General features: G+C 40.5%; 1 protein-coding gene and 1 non-coding gene across 2 annotated transcripts; one reads left to right on the forward strand and one right to left on the reverse strand.

Annotated features, from left to right (window-relative positions):
- LOC135491680 (uncharacterized) lies at positions 1 to 27,891 on the forward strand. The gene is made up of 31 exons (XM_064777675.1): positions 1 to 124; positions 1,136 to 1,294; positions 2,077 to 2,214; positions 2,613 to 2,734; positions 5,968 to 6,168; positions 6,458 to 6,730; positions 7,057 to 7,189; positions 8,596 to 9,255; positions 9,764 to 10,059; positions 10,723 to 10,963; positions 11,277 to 11,411; positions 12,207 to 12,362; positions 13,025 to 13,153; positions 13,818 to 13,961; positions 14,185 to 14,340; positions 15,301 to 15,426; positions 15,888 to 16,010; positions 16,389 to 16,517; positions 16,656 to 16,787; positions 17,215 to 17,340; positions 17,509 to 17,667; positions 18,453 to 18,575; positions 19,049 to 19,168; positions 19,333 to 19,470; positions 19,968 to 20,135; positions 20,288 to 20,355; positions 20,688 to 20,791; positions 21,347 to 21,556; positions 22,527 to 22,671; positions 23,038 to 23,153; positions 26,619 to 27,891. Exons 2-31 carry the CDS (start codon positions 1,192 to 1,194, stop codon positions 26,881 to 26,883), a joined length of 5,139 nt encoding a protein of 1,712 aa, XP_064633745.1. The 5' UTR covers positions 1 to 124; positions 1,136 to 1,191; the 3' UTR covers positions 26,884 to 27,891.
- Trnar-ccu (transfer RNA arginine (anticodon CCU)) lies at positions 14,775 to 14,847 on the reverse strand. Its single transcript has one exon. It is a non-coding gene; the product is annotated as a tRNA-Arg (tRNA).
- Positions 27,892 to 27,917: the final 26 nt, after the last annotated feature.

Raw genomic sequence — 27,917 nt, forward strand, 5'->3', positions numbered from 1 at the left:
TTTCCTTACAATCCCTGTAGACACCCTGATGCAACATGCATTCCCCTACCGTATGCATATTACAACTGCACGTGTCCCACGGGTTACCGAAAAGTGGGCGAAGACGGCAACAAACGATGTGAAGGTAGGCGGAAATCGTTTGAAAAACTCGTGTTCTATCATAAACACGACTACTGTCAACATTTTTTGCGATGCCGAAATGTATGCTGGCGATAAGTCCTTATAGGATTTGCCCGAAGTCCTCTCGATAACAGTTGACTAGGTCAACAGTAGAAAACCGACCGCGCCCAGTCACCGTCATCAATCATGTCAATCTGTCGCTATCAATTAATCGGTAATGGGTTTCGTAATTTATTGTACTGTCTGTTATTTTTCGAACAAAAGGGGATTTGCTCTGTTGCCGGCTGATGGTTCAAATTTCATGCCCAGCCTTCAAAGCGAGAGGAGTTTGCTTTGCCTTCAGAGAATATTTGAAGGGGCGTCTTGCATATGCTCAATATGAGAAAATCCTAGGGCTTTTTGTAAATATCTTTAATGATTGTATAAATACTGAACATGAAAATACGATTATAAACAAGATTCGTTCGAGACTCATGTTGTTCATACCGTCAAGCGGAGAAAGAAAAGTGCGCAGAAGGAATAGTTACGATTTATTTGGCATCTCCCGATATCTAAAACGACGAACCCAAAGGAAACGAAAACGAAATGGTTTTCGAAATGTTTTGCTACACCTAGGCTGGATTGTTCAGAACCACGCCAGCTTTTACCGAATCGAAAGTCTTAAATGAAAAGGTTAAGTGGAATAAACTAAAAGCACATATCGTCTCGGCCGGACACTTTTTCCATGGGGACATTTTCTACTTCTCAACCGGCTACGAACCTAACACCTTATCTTATTGGTATCATCTGTTGCTTATCAAGTTACAAACCTGACATTTGATAGTTTTATAATTGGTATCACCTGTTGCTTATCAAGTTACAAACTAACATTTGATGTTTTTCTAATATTGGTGTTTTCTGTTGCTATCAGGCTACATGTACCAATAAAACATAGCATCTGATTATTCTTGGTATTTTCTGTTGCTTATCAGGCAAGAACCTGGCATTTGATTGCTTTTTAATTGTTGCTTATCAGACATCGATGAATGTGCCCAAACAACGAACCTATGCAAAGTAGACCAGAATGGAGTAATGGTCAATGTAACTGGTGTGATAGGCTGTGAGAATCGACAGGGGTACTATAAGTGCGTGTGTGAGAATGGCTACCGACGGCAGGACAATACTACTTGTGTTGGTAAGTATAAAAGTGACAATATACAGTATATAATTAATTATATTGTGTACTATGAGACGGAAGGTATTTTAAATCAAACATGTACCTGAAAAGTTAGGTGTTTATTGAGCTTGGCGAACAGACTATATATAATATTTAAGTTTGCGTGCACTGTCTGTTCCCAACTTGAAAAACAAATTCAGGGCAAATATATTTTACGCTCTGCGTACATACATTTTTTGACATACTACATATTTGCCTTCACACTTTGTAATAATTAAGTGCGAAGTACAGGTCGTCCTCGTGAATATCGGTATCGGGTGCCATTTTTAAGAGGCCTCTTGGGGTGCCATATATTGCATGTATTATAATTGGCTATTTATACTCCATGGACAGTGTTATTTAAATGTTGTTGCATGCACAGGTCATCACAGTCATTGGGTAATTATCTGTAAGTCAGACCAGCGGGTATATCTAATGTGTTGTTAGTCAATGTTCCAGGGCGGTATGGGAAACGGCGCTTTGCAGACAGTGCATGAAAAGTCACAATAAAGGTGGGACCAGGGCCTACTTAGTCCTACTGGTTCCCTGTTGTGGACCTCCGAAATGTATGGTCCTACTTTAATAGTACAGAAAGGATAGGCTATTGGTATTCACGAGGACATCCCGTATTACCACGAAATATCCACAAATTTAATGTGACCTACTTTTACTGCAAGTAGTTCACTGAAAAAGAGTTCTGAACAGATAAATTAATAAACGTTTAATTAAAAAAAATTCAGCAATAAATTTTTTCTTTATAGACATCAACGAATGTCAGGAGACGAATTGGAAAAAGACACCCTCCTGTCATCCGACTCGTTCAGTTTGCATCAATACTGTGGGTTCCTCAAGGTGCGAGTGCAAGAAGCCTTTCAAGGGAGACGGGAAAACTTGTTCAGGTGTGTATTTTTTGAACGATGCTCGGGTGAGTGAATATCACCACCTGCCCCATTTCTGGCATGTCTGATATGAGTATCAGTTTGTGATATCTTAAAGGCACTATCAGTCGACGATTCTGATGATGAAGAAGTTACAGTGTTCTGACCGAAAGGTTCAAAGCTCTTCCGAGTCGCATTGTTCTCTCCGCGTAAGAGTTCAACGGTTAAGTGTATGCGCTTGGCAGCTGTGGTCATTATCACCCTGAGGAGCACTCCGGGAGAACTGACGGAAGCTCGTTGACTAGGGTTGACTAGGAAAAGCGCTATGAGTAGCCGAGCTTTCTAACTTCGTTTCATGACTTACAAAAGCATATTTCTGCAGTTACAGTCGTCAATTTCAGTTCTTTTGATTTTTACAGATACTCTAACAGCTCAAAACCTGACTGGCTACAGCAAAGTTGTCTACGATGAGAATGTCCCTAGATTGATTTTCACAACATTTTCGGTTCCTGTTGGTCCAAGGAGATTTCCCTCGTTCTACGTGAGTTACTCCAAGTCATAATCATTCTAAATTTATTTTAAAGTAAAAAGATTTGGGGAGCGAAATAATTACCTCAAAAGTAGTAGAAATTGAAGTACAAAACATTGAGTAGAACAATTTAACTTTGAACTTCGTGTGTTTATTCGAGGTAAATCTTACGAAGATTTAGTTTAGATACATTGTAAGTAATATCTTATTACGGCAGTTACAACAAAAATCATATTAATCATAAACCTAATCATATTATGATGAATATGCTTCTCTGGACGCAAGGGCCCAACGCGCCGCGTAGCGGCAAAAAAGCGAAGCTGGCGAAACATTTATAACGGGTCACCGTCACTTATTATTGGACTTATAGCGCATTTACGGGGTTGCAACTATTTTGCTTTATAGTGTCACCAGGAAAGAAAAGCATGCGACCTAACGCCGATCTATTTGTATAAAGTGATAATTGGAAGGTATATAGTAGGAAATATCAATAAAATAATCATTCCATGTCGTCTTTTGAGGGCATTTTTGATTGTAAAAAATATATGTGTACGTCACCGTAGTCTCTGCAATGATAATTTTATCAGAGCAGTCTCGCGCAAGTAGAAGTTCTTTACCTACTAGTTCTTCACTTATTAGTCTCAACGTCTGGCGCAAAGCCAGACGTTTTCCATTACGATTTCACTACGATGTTTGACAATAAGGAGCAGTGCGCGAGATATGCTAATGAGCAGACTTCCCTCGCTTGAGTTTCTGAAGAATGTTCCATATCGCGCTAAGCTCATCACTGCTGATTATGACAGGCGTGCAGCGGTAGGTATCTGCTCCCCAACTTCCACCCTAATACGGTACAATAAGTTACCATTTGATGAGAATGGGACAATGCCCTCACTGTGTATGGAGTCATAGGGATAAGAAGACATTATTCATTAGTGTTGGTACAAGTGATTTTGCCCAAAAAGCATGCGCATTCAAAAAACAAAATATGCAAGGTATCACGTACATGTAACATGACCATGACGACGTGCAGAAAGTGCACTGGCCATTGCATACCCTATGGCTATGTATAGTAAACATGGTAAACATGAACAACATCATTATTCATCGGCAGTTCATTTTACTCCGAGCTTTTCCTGAAACATATTGCCATGATGATTAGGCCTACCATGTACCATGACCAATAACGGCACTAGATCATGTAGATGTCAACAAGTTCACATGAACCGTATAATCCCGCATAATCCCGCATGGCGCATGTGGGGCATGCGTCTAAACCAAAGCCCCAAAATCACTTGTTTTGGTCTATTTCACTTGTGTTTCCCCCGTCTCCCAGTCCATAATACATTTACAGTTTACAATCCCCGATCATGGCCCAACAAAAGGTCATCGGTTGACTAAAGCCAAGGAACACAACTGTTCAATGGATTTATAGTTGAATGCGATCAAACTACATCTTTTCAATCGTGGATTGTAAATTTAACCCCATGGGCCTAGGGAAGGCCCTATAACAATACTTTCGACACAGTTATTATCTCCGCTGCCTCCACCATGTTACACACAGTGCTCACTGCTGATTCTAAAATGCGCCACCTAGTCGATTGCACTATCGTCATCACCTCATCATACTTCATTGACATTACAGGCACACATTGACATAGACCACTGTTGCAATCAATGACACAGTCGCTATCCAAGTAGCATTATAGAGGTAATTATCATTATCATACCTCATTAGCATGTGAACCAATCGCGTCGCGTCCTTTGCGATCACGGCAAAGCCTCATGGAATAATGTCTTTCAACGTTGAATAATTTTTCATATTCCATGCCTACAACTTCAATTTCTTCATAATCCATGGCTAGAAGTTCAATACTAATATAATATCCAAGATAAAGTTACAAGAAGTAGTCAATAGGGGTCTCTCACCTCTCACTGTATGTCCACACTATTCACGCTTGTACGAGGAATACATTCAATGCTGAATCTAACAACACCCAGTGCCCTTACTCTGTATATTAGTCACTGGAAGATGGCCCATTTCACTCCTTGCTTCTACTTCACCTATAGTCTCATTGCAAACGCCTCAGTTCTATGATATCACATTCACTTTCAGCTGTCATGCAACGCAACAACTGTGCTATCTGCCATCGCACATCAACGAAGAAGTGCAGCCGCCCACATTCCACCTCACGTCTGTCCGACCAGCTGCAATCCTCGAGGACGCCCCACTGTACCACGATTTCACTACGATGTTTGACAAGAAGGAGCAGTGCGCGAGATAGGCTAATGAGCAGACTTCCCTCGCTTGAGTTTCGGAAGAATGTTCCATATCGCGCTAAGCTGACCACTGCTGACCATGACAGGCGTGCATTGGACTGGTACTGGTTGGAACTGAACATTGAATATGCTGGTGGTGACGCTTTCTGATGAGAAGTTGGTCGTGACTGATGCAGTATCCTTGGACTTGTCCACAGCATCGTTCAATCATTGCTCTCTGAGCTGCCTTGATTCTGTACCCAAATACTAAGACCAAATGCCTGTTGACTGTGCTTTAAGAGAGACTGGCGCCATGCCTAGAGATATGACTGACCCCTATTGGCAAATTTGTATGACTTTATCTTGCCTACGTAGCTGCTGCCTATAGTCTCCCTTTAACTGCGGAACACTTCAAAGTCGATAAAATGCCATGTTCCACCTTTTAATGTGTTCAGACTGCCATTTTCAAAATAATCAAGTCAGGACACTGCCTTCTAGTCTCATAATAAATTTTGCTTTCCTCAATATATAATAACATTTCTTCTTCTTCAATGCTTTCATCATTCCAAACTTCTCCTCCTCTGACTTTTACAGGGGTACAGTCATGGCAATCAAAACCCAAATACTGAGACCAAATGCCTGTTGACTGTGCTTTAAGAGAGACTGGCGCCATGCCTAGTCTCTCTTAAAGCACAGTCAACAGACACCAACCCCCTCCGACTCAGAAACCACAAACGCCCAACCCTTCCTGCTACCCTAATACTTCTGGGTTGGTGTCATGTCACTAGACCACCACACCTAGCTAGGGACTCGTATCTACCCCCTGGAGTTACATATAATCTACAATACAGCGGATGAAATTATTATAACACGTATTACCTTTCTACAGTTCGAAGCATCCAGGCGAAAATTAAATGCTGTGGGGCCGAAACGACTGGACACAGATCTTTGTTCTTTTCTGACAGTTCCTTTGTTGTGGGCTCTTCCAGATTTCCAAGGATGGTGCAGTAGTCTTCACGGGCGTGCCACCTGCCGGGGGCAAACGCTGGCGACAGCAGTACAAGAACTACATGTTACGAGACCCGTGCCCAGATGGCATTAACAAAGACATGTCCTTTAAGGCGGATATCGCCATCTTTGCACCGTATTGGTCTGCCATGACCCGGAATACGGGGAGCGCAGATGATTTGGTATGTCTTTTACCTTATTTCACTTGACATGTGTCTGTTGATTCAAAGTCGGACCTTTTTCCTATGGGCTGTTTTCATGATATAGAAACAAAACAGCGTGACCTTTCCTGGAGAGGGGAAGGCGTTTTCTACCTTCATACATGATAAATCGCTCAGTTATAGGTATTCTAGTGCGTTGGTATTAATTGGCAGAATAAATTACAGATGTCTCAATAGAAATATAATGTTCTCAAAACATTATCCACATCACCAATCACAAGGATTGTTAAATATCGTAAAACTTTTTCAGGCTGGTGAAGTATTTTACAATGTGTATAATGAGCTAACTGAGGCCGATGTCAAGCAGCAGCTGAATCTCCATGACCCTGGTTCAAATACCGACATACTGTCCCTGTTATCCACAAGTTTTGACTACAAAGCGGGTACAGGCGCTCCGTGCAGCTCTTCATTGGCGCCCAAGTACACGCTCATAGACGTCCAGTGGGAGAAAGTCACCCATTTTGACAGTGAGGGTTATTTCCTCGATTTCGTTGATGGTCAGACGGTCAAATCAAGTTTTTATGTAAGTCTACGATAATCTGCTTCACGTTAAACCCGGACCAACAATAATAACTGGATTCTGGTCGTGATACAAGCCATCTCGAAAGATCAAGTAGTCTAATCAGAGTAGATCTAGTTTAGTCATTGTCTATTTCATCCATTTTAACACGATACTCTTAAAAATGAAGGATTTTTTAGCTTGTAAAAGACCGTACGTAAAAGTCGTATATTTGTGTTGACTGAAAAATCCTGAAAGGTTTATGACGTGCTCGAAATATTTTATTTTTAAGAGTGTAGTGGTTGTGCAGCTTAAGAAAACGTCGTTAATTCGTAGGAAATCATTTGCAGGGCGCTACATTCCGCCTTCGCCTCCTGACCAATTACTTGGAGACTGTCGCTATCTACTCTTACGGCGACGGTGACATGATGTGGGATTTCACATACGACTCAAAGTACCAGCCGCTATTCCCGGTTGCCCGTGGTAAGTTGCCGTAAACTATCTCTAACATAAAAGTCGGATGTGGCAGGTTTTTTAATGGTTAACCCAGCAAATAGTAGAAATTTTTTGTGTAACTACATGTACTCGATTGAAGACGACCCAATAGATAATCAAAATGCATTTGAACCTAATCAATGACATGTTAATTAGCACACACCCCAGACCCTGGTTGCTAATCTGACCTCGACCGCCATTCTTACGGCAAAGGGTTTTTCTTCCTTAAAGAACCTCGCCCTTCTTTCTGTTCTGTTTTCTTTGTTGCAAATCTTTTAAAAAATTGCCGGTAGTTGTCAATCTCGTTTTAAGAATAAAGTTGGTACTTGTACCAGGTAATTATTTGTTTACAAACATAAGGTCAGAGGTCTATCAAGCTACTTGTTGCACCCTGGTGATTTCAATGGTGTTTATTTGATGTTTACCACTTTTTCTCCATTGACCATGGTTCACATCGTACATCGATTATCGGTTATGTTAAGCCTGCAGCACACTAGCCGCCAACTTCGGCGTTCTCAGGCGTTTTTTGCCGCATGAGTCCTGAACGCCTGAAAAATCCCTAGTCTGCTACGAACGGCGTCGGCGAACGCGACTTGACGCCACTTACCGCAACTAAACGCCAAATATCTAACATGTTTCATTTTTGACGCGTGTCGCCGCGCTTGAACGCAAGAAGAAGCCAGGTTTGCTACGGATGGCCGCCTGATATGGCGTCGGCGAGGCTATGGCCAATCAGCTTCCGTCTTGATGTCACATGATTTCAAAATGGCAGCCTAAAGTGGCGGAAAAAACGCTACTGGACGCCAATTCTGGGCAGGTGTGCTCTGACCGGGATCCACTGGCCGCCAACTTTGGCGTCGAGAGGCGTCAGCCGAACGCTTCTTGTCGCCAAAGTTGGCGGCTAGTGTGCTGCAGGCCAGTGGATCCCGGTCAGAGCACACCTGCCCAGAATTGGCGTCTAGTAGCGTCTTTTCCGCCACTTTAACCCATCCTGGGCCATGCAGCGCGAAATCATGTGACATCAAGACGCAAGCTGATTGGCCATAGCCTCGCCGCCGACGCCAAGTCAGGCGGCCATCCGTAGCACACCTGGCTTCTTCTTGCGTTCAAACGCGGCGACACGCGTCAAAAATCAAACATGTTAGATATTTCGCGTTTAGTTGCGGCAAGTGGCGTCAAGTCGCGTTCGCCGACGCCGTTCGTAGCAGACTAGGGATTTTTCAGGCGTTCAGGACTCTTGCGGCTAAAAACGCCTGTGAACGCCGAAGTTTGCGGCTAGTGTGCTGCAGGCTTTAGCGACGTGTGATGTGAAACTCTCAAAAGAAATGTAAGTACTGAAAGGAAATGGGAAGACACAAGCTTACTTGTCTGTAATTCTTTTGAATTTTTTTCAGGGTTTTATGCCAGCGTCTCCGGCGGCGTACCATATATTCATATGGATGGAAGCTCATGTCCTAACCTTGGTGATATCAAAAACAACGCCAACGTAACAAACATAAAACATATCGACAAACGGATATTCAAATTAGCTGAGGGTACGGAATGTATGCTGGTGTCTGATTCGTCAAAGACTGCATGTCATCATCCGGATATTCAGTGTAAGGCCTGGATTACAGAGCAAGAGAACATCTTTTCGGGGCCAAAGCAGATCATTCAAAGTGATACTGAAAAGTGTCCTTGTCACAAGACGTTGCTTAATACGGCAGATTACACAGAATTTTACCAAGCCGGGACTACTTCTTGTTGGAGAGAGAAGACTGCGCATCGTGATGCCACTGACACTGCTCCCCACAATATTTTATTCTACCTACAGTGTTGCTACATGGAAGACATGCTTGTAACTAATCCATTCCTCGTCGAAGGCAGAAATCTTTATTTGGTTCAGAGGGAAAATTCTCGAACTAAGATTATCAATGATTACAAGTACCTCGAAACCTTTGACTTTTGCTGCTCTAGTACCAGAATAGAACACGGAGAAGCCAGTCAGGAACAATGTTCTCGTTTTCTAAAAGCCCGTCCCGTGTCCAATTGTGATTCATTTACGCCAAGTGGAGGTAAGAAATCATTCGATGCAAGAGCAATATGGTGCTTAGAATCTTGGTTAAACCAATACCCAATTATAAAGCTTCAGTGTAAGATAGACAGTACGATTTTGAAATAATGTTTATGAAATAAACTACCTTAAAATACACGGACACTATTTTTCTCATAAAACTTGTGCATCGCCTGTAGCGTATTTAACAAATTGTTTGATTGGCTCTCACTTTGCGATAGGTTGCTCTTTTTTTTGTTTCGTAACAGTAACAAGAATAACTGAAATTGTTGTGTCATGTATCTCTAAGTCCAAAGCGTCTAAACCACCTGATATTGGAGCAGGGACATTTTCCGACCGTATACAGTCATGTGCAGTGGGAACGCTACTGTACAGACGTGACGTCACCATAAGGACCAAACAGTTTTTCAGGAGAGAATGTGATATTTCATTGGTAAATATGCTTTTGATTCGAATATTTGCAGTGCAAGTACCGTACAGATTAAACGTGCTTAAACTTGTATTTTCAGCCATAAGTAATTCGCCGCCTAGATTCACCTCGAATGATATTATCATACGCCTACACTACAAGATGGTCGAAGCCAGTCTGCTGACCATCAACGTCACAGATCCAGAAGGTGACCCCGTGACCTTCGCAATTGACGGTCCTGATTGGATGACAATCGACAGTACTACAGGGGTCATTTCCGTTACCCAGGTCCCATTGATGCCAGCTGCCAGCATGCCCATAAGGATTGTTGCTACTGATAGTAAAAATATGTCCTCAGTCTTGATCCCAACAGTGACATTTTGCTCGTGCCAGTCCGTAAGCATCAAGTATTTTTTCAATAACAAAAAATGATAGGGATTATTTCTATTTTATTTTTGGCCGGGTCTATTTGGCAAGCCACTTGCCGAACAGGCTTCTTTTTTTGTCCTGTTTGGAGAGCCGCTTGCCAAACAGCACTAAAAAACCCACCCTGTTCGGCCAGCCGGGCTTGCCAAACAGGTAAAAAATCTACCCTGTTTGGCGAGCTGGAGACTTTACTTTAATATTAATGAGTTCGGCTCTCCATTCAGGACAAGAAAAAATCGCTGTTTGGTAAGCCGGGCTTGCCAAGTAGTCACCTCCTTTATTTTTTAGCTGATGGTATAGATAAGAGCTGAGTCGTCATGTACCTGAGTGTGAGGGTATGAGAACTTCACAACAGTGTTAACGGCGATGACATCTAAACCTTTGGGAATTAAAATAATTGAACAGTTTAACTCTCACGCTGTTTCGACGAAAAATAGTTTTTAACTAATACAGAAATTCCAATCCCCTTTTAGCATCCCACAAACATTTATGTATGCCATGTCATTGATAGATATGTGACAATATTCTAATCTTTCATCTGCGCTTTGAGACAGTAGATAATACAGTGAAAAGCGCTATGCAAGAACTCACAATTCTGATATCCGTCATAATGTGTTTCCATTTTATTTCCAGTCAATTGGTCAATGTGATTATCGAATCACATACGTCTTGCCGTTCACTAAAGTGTCCTGTGTATGTGATAACATAAGACAAGATGGGGAGTCTTGTAAGAAGATATTTAGCATGTGCAAGACGAATATATGTTATCCGTCGTCTAGTTGTTCTGAAGGAGGTACGGGAAAGGTCAAATGTGGAACCTGTCCTAACGGCATGATCAATGAGAACCTAGATGAATCTGGGATGCCTTGTATAAGTACGTATATAAATCGTGTTGAGAAAATTCTATTAAAACATCTATTTGATGTAAGGAATTATATGATATTGTACAGTCTTAAAGAAATTTTTTTGGAGCTTTTGAAAAATATTTCAAGGTTTTGCGGCAAACACAACTATGCACCCCGAAGAGTTTTTTCGGTGAAATTATAAACCCCTATTGGGTTTTGAGATACTGGAAGACATCTTTCATTATTTGACTTCGCTTATAGAATTAATTTGAATTCCTCTGACGAATTTGATCATATTTCATCTCCGGGTTTTAATCATGCCGTACTTTTTACCATTTATAGGGCCGGACAGGTGTGGTCGCTCCCTCCCGTGCGGGGGCTTTGCTCAATATAGGTACACTGCCCCATCATATCGTTGTCGCTGTTCAAGCCAAGGGCCAGGGAATTTTTACGACCATATTACGAGAACGTGTAAAGGTACGAACTCAACATTCGAGACCAACAATTAGTCAAGATATAGCATACGTTTTGTATATCCGGGTACTGCGACATGGTATGCGACTGAGCAACATGGTTTAAAAGACGAAATGAATGCAATTTTCAACCGAAAAACATTCTTTCGTTCTTATAAATTTCAACAGAGTTACATTTTCAATAGTTACATGTACACAATACGTAGTATAAATGAAATACAGGTCGTCCTCGTGAATATCGGTATCGGGTGCCATTTTGAAGAGGCCTCTTGGGGTGCCATATATTGCATGTATTGTAATTGGCTATTTATACTCCATGAACAGTGTTATTTAAATGTTATTGTATGCACAGGTCGTCACAGTCATTGGCTAAAGATCTGTAAGCCACACCAGCGGGTATTTCTAATATGTTGTTAGTCAATGTTCCAGGGCAGTATGGGAAGCGGAACCAAGGCCTACTTAGTCCTACTGGTACCCGTTTGTGGACCTTCGAAATGTATATGGTCCTACTTTTATAGCACAGAAAGGATAGGCTACCGGTATTCACGAGGACATCTCGTTTAAAAGTACATACGAAAAAGTATTGTAGAATTTATTGTACATGTACTTCCATATTTCTCGTACAACGCTATTGATAGTACAATTACAGTGATTTATAGCTGTTCAAAAGAGCTATTTTTTGCTTTTATTTCCTCTAATTGTTTTAATGTTACCAAAAGGTTGCTGTAGTCGACATGTTTCAGTATAAAATCAAATGCTATTTATCCCAAAATCAAACTAAATAAACGCATCCTTGCAGATATAGACGAATGTATATCTGGTGATGCCACGTGTAGTGAGGACAGGGGAACCGTATGTACGAATGAGAAATACACCTCAGTGCATAAGACGCATTCGTGTGCATGCAAGCCAGGATTCGCCATTACAGAGACTACAGATCCAAAGAAGTGCGAAGGTACGTACGGCCCGGGGACAGAAGATGTAATGTCATTTATTTTTTCGGACACATTAAGTGCATCTTAAATGAGCAACTGTAAGGGCACTTAAATGGAAAAGGATGGCGTTATGACGTTGTCGCGGGGTTTATGCCTTACCACAAACTACTTTTTCATGCACTTTGAGTTATCACGAGTTTATTGCGGTCTCGATGATTTATTTCGCTCTAATTTCATCCTGGTGTGGTAAGTAAGTAAGTAAAACCACAGCAACCTATGGTCATTATGATGTTATAGAAATACTTGAGGTAGGGGGGGGGGGGGGGGGCATAGTCATTGCGGTAGTGTCATGATACCAACAGTGCCTTTAAAAATCTCTGCTTTCAAATATTCGGAAGGATTTTATAAATTTGCGTCTGAGTCCCTTATCTCCCTTAACGCATATGAGCATAAGCAATTGCATTGTGTATTACAATTCACCAACTGATTTTTTTAATCAGAATTGTCTATGGCAAGAACAATGATATAATGCAATTCAAAAGTCAATTTTGAGATAAAAAATGTACAGTGACTATTTTTTATGTCTGATGTTCAAAAGTTCGTTATTTCATGATCATCTTTCTTCTGTCCTTTTTTCGATAATATTACAAATGCCTGCAGCTACCGTTTTTTTATGTTTTAGACATTGACGAATGCACCAAAGTACCGCCCGTATGCCCAACAAATAGCTGGTGTTTGAACACCCCGGGAAGTTACACATGTCATTGTAATCAGGGCTTCAGGATGAACCATGACACAAAGCAATGTGAAGGTAAATATAAATTCACTTTGGGCGATATGTTTCTAGTAAGAGTAGAATGCTCTCAAGTGCCACCTGATGCTCAGCCAAGAGTCGGTGTTTGACCTACTTCAACTGGCACGTATTTCCTTTTTATTACTGTTTAAAATTTCTTTGGTGTCATATCAGAACCTGAGAAAAGCACTCAGTTGCACTGAATGATGGTTCATGTACACACGTTCAGGCCCTCTTTTCTCAAAGAACGAGCAGAAAATTATTACACTGTAACTGATATGAGTTAAATGACGAATTCTATAAAACTAAAACAATGAGCAGAATTCACGATCCTCTTTTTCGTGGCGCCCCAGGTCCGATTCAAAATGGATGACGGTAACCAATAAGTTATCAGATATCATCAGTTAACTTCTATGTGGCTGACTTGGAAATATACTTCAAAGTGATGTAAACATGATGTAAAATTATCTAAATTTTGTCAAAACACGAAGTCACATGGAACATAAAGACTCTCCGTAACGCCTCGATATAATCAACAAATTATAGAAAGGCATGATAAGGATAGAAAATTTCCCAATGTGCGTTCCACCTCAGTGTAATGAAAAGTAATAGAAAAGTGCATCTTAAAAATAACCTTTTGTTTTTCAAAATTACAGCTGACTTATGTTGTTTTGTGATTCAGAGTTTAATCTATGTGATATTCAACACAACTGCTCCCAGGTTTGCCGAAAGGGTAACAAGGGGACGTACGGAACCTACTCTTGTAGATGCGACAATGCCAATGCGTTTAGCCCGCAGAGTGATGCTGTTACTTGCAAACCGAAAGGTAATGTAAAAAAAGCTCAAAAAGCTCATTTCTACGAGTAGAGCAAAAATGAACTTGAGATCTTTGACAACATTTTATTGACTAGATAAAATGAATTATCTTTGTCAATGATGAACCGATGGAACAGCTTTAGATATGAGCCTTATTCATAGGATTGTTTACTGATGAGAGTCTCTGTGACTGTGACCGGATAGAATAAATTTCATCTCTTTTTTTTCTTTAGCTCAGTATGAATGTGACTCCTCTGAAAAAGCCTTATGCGATGGTGGGAATGCCCGGTCCATTTGCATCAAGGACGATAAGAACGGCGGCATCTCATGTCGATGTCCCAGGGGTTTCCATTCAAAGAGGGATAACAGTGGAACTTACACCTGTTCAGGTAATTGTATAGGCCTACTAGTATATTGCGTACCATTACTCTCGCCGATATATCAATATGGGGCGATGGAGAAACAATGAGTTACACAACTGAACAAAAAACGGGTAAAAGATCTTCGTTCCAATTTAGACATTAATTGTCATAAGTTTTGAAGCCATTTTTGTTTCTTCAATTTGATATCTGTAAACTATTGACTTTATTCGGGAAACTGTGTAATCGGCTTTGAGGGAGGTGTACACATGTTATTTTGAAAACATATAAAAAATGATGAGGTAATTGCCTTTGTTATGGGAGCAGACACAACACTGAAACACATCTATCGTAAAAGAATATTGTAGAGCATTGTTTGACTTGTCATATACAACAATGAGACTTGAAATTAATCATGGATACGACCTCCGCCTTTAAAAAAATACCAAAAAGTGCCACCTTCGAACCACCGGCGGGACTCGAACCCGCAATCCTCGGCTTAGGAGGCCGATGCCTTATCCATTGGGCCACGGTGGCGGTTGAACACTGCTCGCTCATATGAAATTATATTCTCATTCAAGCTGACAGTCGTGAATACCATATATCATTTAATTGATCGATACTGCATACAGTGTTCAACAAACAGATGTTGATACCTGCCCGAGCAACCGGTACTGCAATCATCTGTTGTTCGTAGCACACAGCTGTTTGAACCAGACGGCAAGACAGTCGTCCATACCGCGATATCTGTTCACACTTGCCACCATTTGTCATGCGATATACAAATATTCATGCGATCATCTTTGCATCTATTGTAAATTTGTCTCCTAGGATGCTCTAATGAGTTTTGAGAGGGCCACTTACATACATGAAGATTATTGTTGGTACTGCATTATCATAGAGTTGGATTTTGATGAGTCTTAAGCGGAGAAATGTCATTATACGTCTGCAGGCAATAATCTAGCCTAACTCTTACGAGGAACTTTTCAGATATGGACGAGTGTCTTTCCTCACCATGCGATGTCCGAACAAGCGATTGCAAGAACACTGTCGGAAGTTTCGAGTGTGTGTGTAAGACTGGCTACGAGTCAGCGCTGAGCAAGCGTTTGTGTCTAGGTAAGGCTTCGACTAAGATGTTCTAAAATGAAATTGCCACCAAAGACAAAAACCTCACAAATAAAACATCAGTTGCAGCGCCCTGTTTCACCTGGTCTGACTTTTGGGTTACAATTGCAATCTGGTTAGATCGACGTGGAACTACACCAAACGTAAGCAATGGTAAATAACGGCCAGGTTGTGTCCCTTTATTTACCAATATTTATTTCGGCGGAATTCTTAGAAGTTATCCTTTGTCGTTTGAGAGATTTCTGGCAGTAGCCTATGTTCGAGCCCCGTCATGTTGTGATTTCGCACTTGGGCCAATAAAGGATTGTGGTGACTCTGTGATGAATTCACAGTGTCCTACATGGATTGCCCATGGGTTGCTACATCAGCAGGCTTACAAACATATGTTACATGAGGAACCGGTATGGCTTACGGCGTGCGTGGTAAGTTATGATTGTTTTCTTTTTCTTCAGATATTGACGAGTGTGCCAAGGGTACCCACAACTGTAATGCGTCATCTGTATGTGTGAACAGTCCTGGAGGATTCTATTGCAAGTGTCCGGATGGATCAAATATGGAGGGAAATATATGTGAAGGTAAAAACGAATAGGAGGCCTTTCGAGAAATTATAGCATTTGCCGGTCTTCTAAACTTCCACTTAACCGCCTACCAGCGGAGCTCGATGGGGTTAAGTTAGACACGGCAATGCCGCGGAAAGCAATCCCGAAATGATTTTGACACGCCGTAGACGCGGCAATTAACAGATCGGATAAAATCACCATAAAAAAGGAGTTGGGCAGATGGAAGCACGATCATAGAATGCCAGTGCCTCTTTTTCAATCCCAACACCATCTTCCAGATCTGAGGAAGTCATCAGCTGTTTAAATTTTCCCGTTTACTGATTGGCTGATACTTAGTCAGAAGTTTATACTTTGCTGATTGATGATTGGTTGACGACATGTATTCTTCCGCAGATATAAACGAGTGCATATCTGATTGGACGAACAAATGCGACAAAGAAAATGGCGTCTGTGAGAACAAGTCACCGGGGTACTCGTGTAAATGCAAGGATGGTTTTGATGGGAATGGCCTACTATGTACAGGTAGGTTCTCTTGTTGTCGCCATTGAGGCTGCATGCATGCAATGACCTCGTAAAAATTAGTTTGTTTTATTTATCATCGTATTTACTAGTGAACATATTGTGGGATTGGCATGATTGTTTTCTTTTTTTCAATTTCAGGTGTCGAAACATGTAATATGGATGAAAGAAAAGCCTGCCCTCCATATTCCGCTTGCACGAAAAGTCCTGGAGATTTAAAGCCAACGTGCACTTGCTACAGGGGATATAGGATGAGCTTTGGAAATTGCACCGGTACGAAAACGATTGAGGTCAACTATTTATCGTTGAAAACATATATTTTTACATCACTTCTCACTGTGGTAAAAGTTTGAAAATGTCATCGATAGAATGTCCGGAAAAACAAACGATTCTAATATGCGCTTTTAAATATTCGAGGTACGCCATGAACTCTTTAGAACCATTTACCATAATTCGTCAGTACACAATTAAAGTCGGGATATTTTCGACTGTTACACCGGACCTGCATGTGTGCAAGTACTTTACATTTGCTGAATTTGATTTCGAGAATTTGGCACTTTGGGTTACTTACATCAATTACATAGGAGCTGCAGCAATTCACGTTACAGTAACCATTTTAGCACGACCTGAAAGGAACAAAAAATATAAAACAATGCATTCAAATGTACATTTCTTGCCTGATGACAACTGTTTTCTTTAGATATTGACGAATGTTCAGAACCAGGTACACCGTGCGTGAACCAACTCGCTACATGTAGAAACCTGGTACCGGGGTTTGAATGCATCTGTAAGACAGGATACACGGGCAATGGTGTGATTTGTGAAGGTGAGGTTGATAAAGTAGAGAATTGGGTTGTTGTATGAGTCCATATTGATATTTACAGTTGAACTATCAGCTTTCAGAAAAACTCTGATTATATCTATGACCAAATAAGACATCGTCAGTCCTTTTCTGGGGTTAAAATCGCATTCTAACCGGTTTCCTCCCTTGCAGATATCAATGAATGCCAAACAGGGACCCACGAGTGCGATAAGCGGCCAGCCCAAGCATTCGTCACCGAGCCCAGGGCCAGTTGTCACAACACCAATGGAAGCTACGTGTGTACTTGTTACCCCGGCTTCAAACAGGGAACGGACGGGAAAACATGCAATGGTAGGGTTGATGTAGCTTCGAAGGTCGTGAAAGAAACATACGGGATGTCCTCAGCCTATTCTTTCTGTACTATACATTTCGGAGATCCACAAAAGGGTACCAGTAGGACTAAGTAGGCCCTGGTCCCGCCTTTATTGTGATTTGTCATGCAAAGTCTGCAAAGCGCCGTTTCCCATACCGTCCTGGAACATTGACTAACATAACATTTGAAATACTCGTCGGTGTGGCTTACATATCTTTAGCCAATGACTGTGACGACCTGTGCATACAATAACATTTAAATAACACTGTTCATGGAGTATAAATAGCCAATTATAATACATGCAATATATTGCACCCCAAGAGGCCTCTTAAAAATGGCACCCGATACCGATATTCACGAGTTACAGTAACTGTATCCTGATTTTAAAGAACATTAAGTGGATTCCGATCGACTAGTGCTGATGTATCATAGGATGGATCATGTCAGAACGGTTTTTTATGTTGACGTGCAACGCGACGTATCAGAAATTGACAGACTCGATACGGTTTGAGGTGAAAAGAAATTACCATTTGTGCGGAAACAGTGAATCTTCTATGAGACCTAAACTGCCAGCAGAATCATTCCATGTGCCATTGCTTCTTTGTCTCTGTCAGGGTCATATCCTAGCAAGACCGTTAAGAAATACACCGATAAACTAAATAAACAAAATTAGCAAACACATCGGGTGAGACTCTATTACATGTATGTCCAGCTTCTTTTAGAGTCTGAGTTTTTTTCGCCATTAATTTTTTTATCGTTCCAGATATTGACGAATGCCAACAGGGAATACACAACTGCAGCTACGGGTGTGAGAATACGGAAGGATCGTATAAGTGTACCTGCCCGAATGGACTACTCCTTGACAGGGACATGAGATCTTGTTTCGGTAAGTAAAGTATCTGTCCTTACAGAGATCAGTCGTTAGAAATTATATTGGTAAGACTATGGTTAAACATGGTAAGATACGTCTTACCATTAACTTATATCAATAGTAAAAAGAGAAGCGCACGATCATGACAAGAAAATAACTGTGGTAATAGACATACATGCTTAGGCGTAGCCATGATTTCCAAAGGGGGGCAATTTTCGAAATTTATGAAATATACACATGTATAATTCAACAAAGGGATTGTCGTGGTCAAATCCAACGATTTTCCCAAAAGGAATCCCCTTCCTTTAAGGTATGCGGTATCTATGACCATAAAACTATATGCTGAGAAATATAGCTAGATTCTTAGTATTTCACTCAAGACATACATTTCTTAAGAAAGAGTTGCTTAAACGTTACTAGATTATGATAGGAATCTTTTTAGTAACTTTTAGGGTAACCAATTTAACATTATTTCCCTATTATTATAGTTGATAAGCCATGTGTTTTACGAAAAGACTGTGAGCACATTTGTGTAAAGGTGAATGGTCAGGAGAAGTGCCAGTGTCCGGCGGGTTTCACCATAGCTACAGATGACAAGTCATGCAGAAGTAAGTTATTTCACAATATACTAAAAAAAGATTTCTAATTGGCTAGGGAGCGTTCAAATAAGGCGAATAAACCCTAAAAAAGATACATACTATGTAGTTCAACACTTTACCTCGATAACCTTGTATTATAATCTGAAGTATTTCTAATTCTATTTCTAATCCAGATATAGACGAGTGCGTAGAATTCCAGTCTACAAACGGGCCTTGTGATGATATACAAGGAGTCTGCGAGGATACGACAGGGTCGTTTAAATGTTCGTGCCGGAGTCAACACCAACTCGGTCCAAATAATGAGTGCAAAGGTAGGGCTACAAGACGATCCTTTTGGAGTTCTGCCTCAGACCCCAAGCGTACATTTCCATATCTGAGAAGTGTGCTCTATATAGTCTAACATAATTATTCTCAAGTTCGAAGTATTGTCATACCCCGAAATATGCTAACATTACATGCTTTCGAAACTTCCTCGAGAAATTGGGAGTAACCTTACGGATTTCCCCTCAATCATGTAATGTCAGACCCAGTGCTACCTATAAAGACACCACCGAAGCCAGAATGGTGGTGAATTCGAAATAGGCCGAGGGTAGGTCAGCTTGCTTCTTTAGATCTCATGCTTTGCCTCGTGCTCTTGCATGCCATGTTTCGTTTACACGCCACCGTTACTGGCTGCCACAGCAACATTGACTGACAAGCAGGCTGTGATCACACTAATTGCTCAAGATCAGGCATCGCATGATGCATTGGGCTGAACCGACCAGTTCAGATTCTTCCTGTTTAACCATAAGGTTGTCCCCGTCTTCAGATCGCGACGGCAGTTGGACCGAATGGGCGATCTGGTCACCATGCTCCGGTGGGTGTCATGGCTCCAGAACACGAAAGAGACTGTGTATAAATCCACGCCCAGCGGGAAAAGGGGCACCATGCCCGGGATCAGGCACAGAGAAAAAACCGTGTCAGAATACGTGCACTTGTAAGTATATAATAGGAAGTTTCATCACCATCACCATCTTCATCGTTTATTGGACTTTATGTAATAGCATCTTTACGCTAAGTAATTCTTAATCAAGCACACGTATATGCACATGTTAAAGTAGTAAAAGATACAGATGACTCTCATTCCAGATAAATCGTACAGTTCAAAGGCGCTCCTGATGAAATTCGAAACTGCCGCCAAGGTTACTCCTTATATGGTAAGCTTAAAGGTTCAACCATCACGTTCCTCTGTTAATCTTATCCAAAATAGTATTACCATCTCAGCTTGTCGTACACTAAGTGAAATGATGCTGTACTAATAGACTGATGTAAGGTAAATGCACTAAGTGTGATTATGCTGTACTAATAGACTAATTCAACGTAAATGTTCAGTCCTATGGTAAAACCTTTCGTTATTTTATCAGCCACAGAATCTTTATCGGATCGGGCTTTATTATTGGCGTTCCTGCTCATTTTTTGACACCAAACAGTTTCAAATGCAAGCGAAAAACTCCTGTTGCTCAACTAGACATTTCTGATATCGTTGCAGTGGAGCTGTTGCATAGCAAGTGCCCTTCGTCACACAGTCTCCGAAGCTGTCCGTAAGTGGTGCGACACCGACGTAGCAACGGGGTGTAAAAAGCCGAATCAAATGTAAGTTCCGTAAAGTACTTCATTTTGGTTTGTCAATACGCCTCTAGAAATTCAGCAGACACAACATGCGTATAGTCTGCCAAGTAAACTGAACTTCATCAAAGTCTTGGTACGATATCCGTGCTTTTATTTTGCTTTTATTCTTCGATGCTTTGTCGAAATGGCCAATCTGTTTTTGTCTCCTTAAGGATGACGCTGTTTGAAGAAAAACTTGCGACTGGATGACTTAAATGTTCTTATCAATACATGTATGTGAAATATACTAGAAGTTATTCATACTTGGGTTGTTGAAATAACAATATTTTGAAAGCAGATTTTGACCGGCATATCAAGGTATATTCTATCTTTAATATCGAAGTGGGATTATAGTAATTCCGAAAGAAAATTGTCATCGTCTCCAATGGAATAGAGTTCAGGTTATTGCTGGGACAGGATGTAAAGATTTATATGAAGTAGGCTTAGTAAAATTCGTAGAAAACTTATGAAATGAGAGCAATATGAAAAGTGTCTTCACATTTAGAAACATGCGTTACTAATAGCTTACATACGTTTTAGAGCCCCGAAAAAGGAATACAAACGAACGATCTATTTGGATCCGATCGCGGGTTTTCCTGTCTTCGGTGACAAAAAATTGGAGGTTGGATTTACCGTGAGTGTCAAAGGAACTTACGCCGAGTGTTTCTCAAGTACGAGTATGGCTTCGACCGATTCTACAAAGTCGCTCTCGTATGAAGAGATGTTTGGTTTACTGAACGATGAAAAAAGGTAATAATTAGAATAAAACAAATGTCATGTCAAGTACATTTTATTACAAGCACTCGTTTTCTGTGCTTAACCTGAAGGTGACAGGGGTCAAACATTTTCTATTGGCATTTTCTCTTTCCTTTACAAAAAGGTCAATACAAACTCGAAGGATACCCAATGACGCTGAAACCATTTGGTTCTAAAAATCATTTGTGATGTGTTTTTTCTTCTCGAAAACTAATAATAGCTTGATTACGAGTTTAATGGCGGATGATGGCCGCCTCTACATAAGACACCCTGATAACTTGACAGCCTACAAATGAACCAGAGATCTTATGCAGCCAAATAATGTCACCGAAACAAGGATTCGTATGGGGATATCTAGAGGTTACTTTCGCAATTAACTACCGTGGCTATTATGGGGTAATTTACCTATGTATGGTCATAATTACACAAATTGTCAGTGATAGTGGCTGAAGCCATAGAAGAATGAACGAACATTAAGGAAGGTCTTTTTCACATGTCTTATAAGATACAGTTGCTGTAACTCGTGAATATCGGTATCGGGTGCCATTTTGAAGAGCCCTCTTGGGGTGCCATATATTGCATGTATTATAATTGGCTATTTATACTTCATGAACAGCGTTATTTAAATGTTATTGTATGCACAGGTCGTCACAGTCATTGGGTAAAGATCTGTAAGCTACACCAGCGGGTATATCTATTGTTTTATTAGTCAATGTTCCAGGGCGGTATGGGAAGCGGCGTTTTGCATATTGTGCATGACAAGTCACAATAAAGGCGGGACCAGGGCCTACTTTGTCCTACTGGTACCTTTTTGTGGACCTCCGAAATGTATGGTCCTACTTTTATAGTATAGAAAGGATAGGCTACCGGTATTCACGAGCACATCCCGTATCTCAAGAAGCGAGTAAAAAATCTGGTCTAGATAAGTGCATAAAGTAATACGTCATTCTCTTCGCCGTTGCAGCAAGAGCAATTTAATGACGGCGACAATGGCATCTCTAAAAAATGCTCTCAAGACAAACTTTGACCTGAAGCTTACTAGCGTAGGCCGGATCTGGACTCCTGCTACTTCACCGCTAGATACCACGCCTGCGCCGACTACAGACGATGTAGGTATTCCAAGACCCATTCCACAATCCGCGTTAGCCTACCCAATTACTGGTAAAATTTGTCTTTGCGTAAAGAAGCGTTTCTCAACCGCTACAAGCGCTGTTTTAATTGCGTCGACACAGTACAATCACTACGTCATTTTAAAAACCCTTAACAGAAATTTGTTTTTTTATTTCAAAAACCTCAGTACGAATCAAAGGTAACACAACAAAGAAAGACATTTTGCCCAGAGTTGAAATTCCGCGGTGATCGTGTTCTCCAGCAGATTTTATAATAGGTTCGGGTTACTGATATACGATTTGCAGAGACTGACCTTGTGCACTTATTATTTAGTACCGTTCACCCAGTTTCATTTTTTACACCAGCCCACGAAGAAAACTGATAACATCCTGTATATTGCAATCGGAGCTGCTGTTGGTGGAGTGGTTCTCATCGTCATCATCATTGTTTTGTCATGCAAATACTGTGGCAGGAAGGGAAGGTAGGTCAGTTGTGTGTCGATAGGTGGCAGGGTTAGATTGGTTAGTTTTGTACTTTCACATGGTAATGGTGGCACGTAACCAAGTCAAGATATCTTTAGTTTTGGTGGGGATTCATGCAACGCGTTGTTTATTCAAAACAATATCTATATCAATATTACATGATCACATCGCAAGAAATTATTTGTAATAAATAGAGGACAAATCTGAAGCAAACTTTATCCAGAATCTAGAATCCTAGTTGGTCAAACGATCAGCCTAGATGAGTTAAGCTTATGCTCATCATGGAGTTCACAAACGCTCCAACTTTTTATCGTTTTAAGTCTAAAATTCAATATGCATATAATGATGACTCCCTTGGTCCATGATTTCCAATGTAGTCGACCCCTTAGATGATTTGGTCTTGACCTACTTCTGTATCCTTATTCAAGCATGCAGTAAATACACCGTACCCACCCAACCCATCGCATGACAAAGCATGGTAATTATACGTTAGTTGATAGCGTGATGTGATGGTTCATTGTAAGTTGTAGTTGCCTTTATATGTATCTGGTGTGAGGTTAATAGAAATCGAGATGGAAAATATCATTTTGTCACACAAGGGTTCGAGATATCAACATTCTTTGTACCATCTCTTGCACTGCTCTTCGATATGGACTAGCATAAAAACGTAATATTTCATGTGTTATGTAGATGAATCTGTCACAGATATCAGAATGGTTGAAATCTGTTCATTAAAAGATAACCAAACGTTTTTCTTTCTTCTCAATATAACTCTTTGTGATTAAGGTTATTGAAGGTTTAGTATTATCGAATATCTACATGAGCATGATAAAATGTGAAGCAAACCCTTGTAAAATGGCAATCGCCTTATATACCTAGTGTGTTCGTGTTCGAGGTGACTCCAACTATAAGCTAATAATGCATCGCACAGTGCAGTGCAGTGTAAACTGTTCACCAACTCAAGATTTGCTTTTGGAAATTTCGCAAGATGTAAAGACATAAAAGCCATTTTCTCCACGCAACAACCTTGTGCTGATCGAGGAGAGTAGTAAAACCATGCTTACCTACCATGATAGTGTCTGCCTCGGCGGTTCGGGTCGGACTACCATTGCAAAGTTGCAAATCTAACCCTCTAGCCCTGCCACACCTATCATGTCTTGATTATGTATTTGTACCTGAAATGGAATGCCGTAGGACGGTGAGAGAGTGTCACATAAGTACAGAAAGGTCTCTGGATTCGGCTGGGGATTGAATGTAAAGCGTATTGAGGCAGTAAAGTTGTATAATTTGCCCTTTCCCATCAGTTTCTGCCAGACTTAAAATGACACTGCTGCTTTCCTTCTTTTATATGGACATCCAAACGAAAGTCTTAGAACTAATCCCTGTAGCAATTGACATTGAAGTTGTCAATTGCATTTTGGTGAACTTTTTGAAGGTCCCTTTTCGTGGTACATATACAGTAGAACCTCTCTATTAAGGACATCCATGGGACTGAGAAGTGCTGCCCTTAATAGAGAGGTGTCCTGATGAGAGAGGTCAAATTCAGTGGAAACGCAACCTATTTGGGACAAAACTAGTGTCCTTATTAGAGACGTGTCCGCGAAGGGAGGTTCTACTGTAATTCTTCTTCATTGAATAATTGGCGATATCAAGTTTTACATGGGTTTACTAAAACTAAATGTCTTTGACAATACTATTTCTAACAGGAAGCCTGATAGCGAATGAGAGGTCTGAATCAACATGTCTCAGGCGACTGGCTACAGCTTTCTGAAATATACCATGGGACGAGGAGAAAACAGAAGTGGTGCCATGGAATCCGAGAGCTGATAATCCAAAGAGACTGACAATATGAAAAAATGGCATGGCCGGTCCGGTCATCATCAGAAACGAGCGAATTATAAACTATGATGTTATTCGGTTGAGAAGCTGCTGATGTTGTTACCGAAATATTTAAACGGTTGCAATGAAATAGACTTTTTTGTTGTTAAATTGCTTGAACTGGCGAATTTGCGACACGACTATGTTTTGAAGGATGCAAAAAACGAATGCACAAATGCCAAATGCACTAACAAGTATTAGTTGTTAGGGTGTTAACCCGACAATACCAATATCAGTATTATTGCAATTTTCGTATGTCATGTATGCTGTGATGATGTATACAGCGTAACTATTACAAATTATTTTCTAATCATTTTGAGAATATCTTTGTCAGCAATTCATATGTAGGTAGTGTCATACACTTAGTGAAAGATGTAAAGATATTTTAATGTTTTCTCATCCACAGAATGCACAATGATGAAGGCAGAGTTATACAGTCTCCAATTTTTTTGTAGTGCAATTTAGTCTTGACAGTAACGTTGTATTATTGTACTTATTCGGTCCAAAACGCCGAAAGCAAAAATGAATGCAGTTTACCCGTCCTTCTCATGAACGATTTTCTGAAGGGGTAATTCAAATTTTAACAAATTGAACAGTGATCGAGATTTTGGTACTAATTTTGATTCAGTATTTGTGATAATGAATGTTTTATATGCTATGTTATAGAGTATGTCAGAAAAAGCCATGTGATGCTAAACATGTATACTGGGTGTCTGAAAAAAACATTTTATACCTTTCGTTTGTATAACTCATAATACAAGGGAGCATCTCTATTAACCTCCCTAGTAAACATATTAGGGTGCTGAAGTGTTGAAAAATGAAAAATGACTATTGCGCCAAAATTAATAACACAGTTGTCATGGTTGTTGAGATCAAATAAACAAAAGGTATATATTGATATAAGCTTCATTTGATCGAAGTTTATTAAGTCTATGCTTGATGTTATTGGAGTTATTCGAATTAAGAAGTATACCAACATTTTCGTCTCCCCTCGTACATGTAATGATATTATAGACGTATAGTAGCTGCCTCACATCAGATACATTATTAGAAATACATGTGATAATAAAGTTCATGTCGTTTTGCACGACTTATCTTCATTGTGTGAATTCATGTCGTTGGATGTTCACCGTTATTGGTTTATTTTCTACTTTACCATCCCCCCGCCCACCCCCTCGGATTCCGCTTCCCGTCACTGTTGCCTGGAACTTCATTGACAATGAAATCTGCTTGATGCGTTGAATTTTGAAAGACTGGCTCTTTCTCAATATTAGGAGTGTCGTGACAAGAATATTCAGTCATTTTACTCTTAGAAATATAAGTAACGTGTTTAAGAATATTGTCTCCATCTGCAAGCAAGTCTGTTCCTGATGGATAACTTATTTTTACGTCAATGCTATATCAGATAAGACAATCGCCTCGGTTTTGGTTTACATTTTAGCTCGTCTCTCGCGGTTTTGGTGAGACAACCAATACCTCCTGTTCGGTATCACTTCTTTTAACCAAACAGGCACACGTGTAACCAGTATATGTGCACCAAAAACACAGCCTTGCATTTAACGAATCGTCATCGTCATATGTTTCAGCAATTCTGTGAACCCAGCAGCAAGTGCAGATGGTAGTGAGCGGTATGATCGATCCGAAATGTCACATGGTCCGTCCACACAAGTGTTATCAGTCGATGAAAAGTCATCACCAATGCCTCCTGAGATGAAGGATTGCAAAAGTTCGGGGCAAACACTGCAGGTGATTCCGACGACTCCCCATCCAGAGGAACATAATGGGTTGCCGAGAGTTGACGTCACAACTCCTGGGGGCCATATAGCCTTGCAGGAGATGAACGGTAAATAAGAACTGACAAAAAATGTCAGTCGCGTTGTTTTGTCGGATAGAGTACGTGTGAAAGTATCGAAAACGTGAGTGAAGAACGCCCGTACGTTAACCTTGCTCAGTAAAGTCAGAGTCTTTCAAAGACTGGTAAAGTGAAAGAACTTATACTGAGCGGAACCTTTGTTTTGATTACGATTCTAAGGAACGGCCGGGAGGGAGCTGTTGGCAGACGAAAACTGCCAGAAAGATGTAGAGGATGTAAAGGGCGATATTATTTTCGTATGCACAGAAATGTTCGAAAATGCCTTAAGGTAGTAGACTTTTGAATAAGAACAAAACCATAACATTTATGGAACTGGCGTTGTCTTGGAAATCTGTTTTGGTGATTCCGTCCTAGGTATGGAGGTTGAGATCAGGGACATATCACGGATCCTTATACGTGTACGGATAGAATTGTACAATAATTTCGTCCTCTTTCTACGGAGTTTTATCCGCATTACGTAAACTTGCTGCTTTCAACTTCTCCCTATTAAAACGCTGGCGCACCAGCATGTGATAATATAGACCAATACGTTCCACACACTTGTTGTCAAAAGCCGTCCATTCAGATTCAAATCTGTTACTCTTATGAAAATATAGCACTATCTCATCGAGTTTTTTTCCCATTGGATAAAGCCTTGTTGTTGAGGAAAATAGAACACAATAGTTACATGTACGTAACAATTCGTCGCAAGCTAAAACAGCGTTTACGAGAGCTTTGGGCGAGTCGTAGTGGCACTGGTAGAGCTTGCGAAAGGTTACTCTCTTTGACCTTACTCACTATCAGATTGGTTTCTTGGTTTCAATTCTTTCTCGGATCAAAATCGGAACCATTATATCATCAGTTCAGTTTGTGTCTTCCTCAAAATCCCTTCAAGTTGAATAGTCAAATATTAACACGCTCTTCCTGTCAGAACTGTTATGCATAAATAATACTTGTTCGTGTATGTCTGTCTATAATGTCAATAAAGATTTTATACGTGTTGTTAAGTGTGTTTTTTGTAAAATGATCCGTG

Source organism: Lineus longissimus, chromosome 7 (genome assembly GCF_910592395.1).
Source record: "Lineus longissimus chromosome 7, tnLinLong1.2, whole genome shotgun sequence".
Lineage (NCBI taxonomy): Eukaryota > Metazoa > Nemertea > Pilidiophora > Heteronemertea > Lineidae > Lineus > Lineus longissimus.

Bases quoted from the DNA above. Each gene is read 5' to 3' on its own strand.
- LOC135491680 (XM_064777675.1), top strand. From the start codon at position 1,192: ATGGTCAATGTAACTGGTGTGATAGGCTGTGAGAATCGACAGGGGTAC. The intron at 19,471-19,967 runs GTAGGGCTACAA...CCCCGTCTTCAG, and splicing joins TCCAAATAATGAGTGCAAAG to ATCGCGACGGCAGTTGGACC. The intron at 23,154-26,618 runs GTAGGTCAGTTG...CATATGTTTCAG, and splicing joins TACTGTGGCAGGAAGGGAAG to CAATTCTGTGAACCCAGCAG.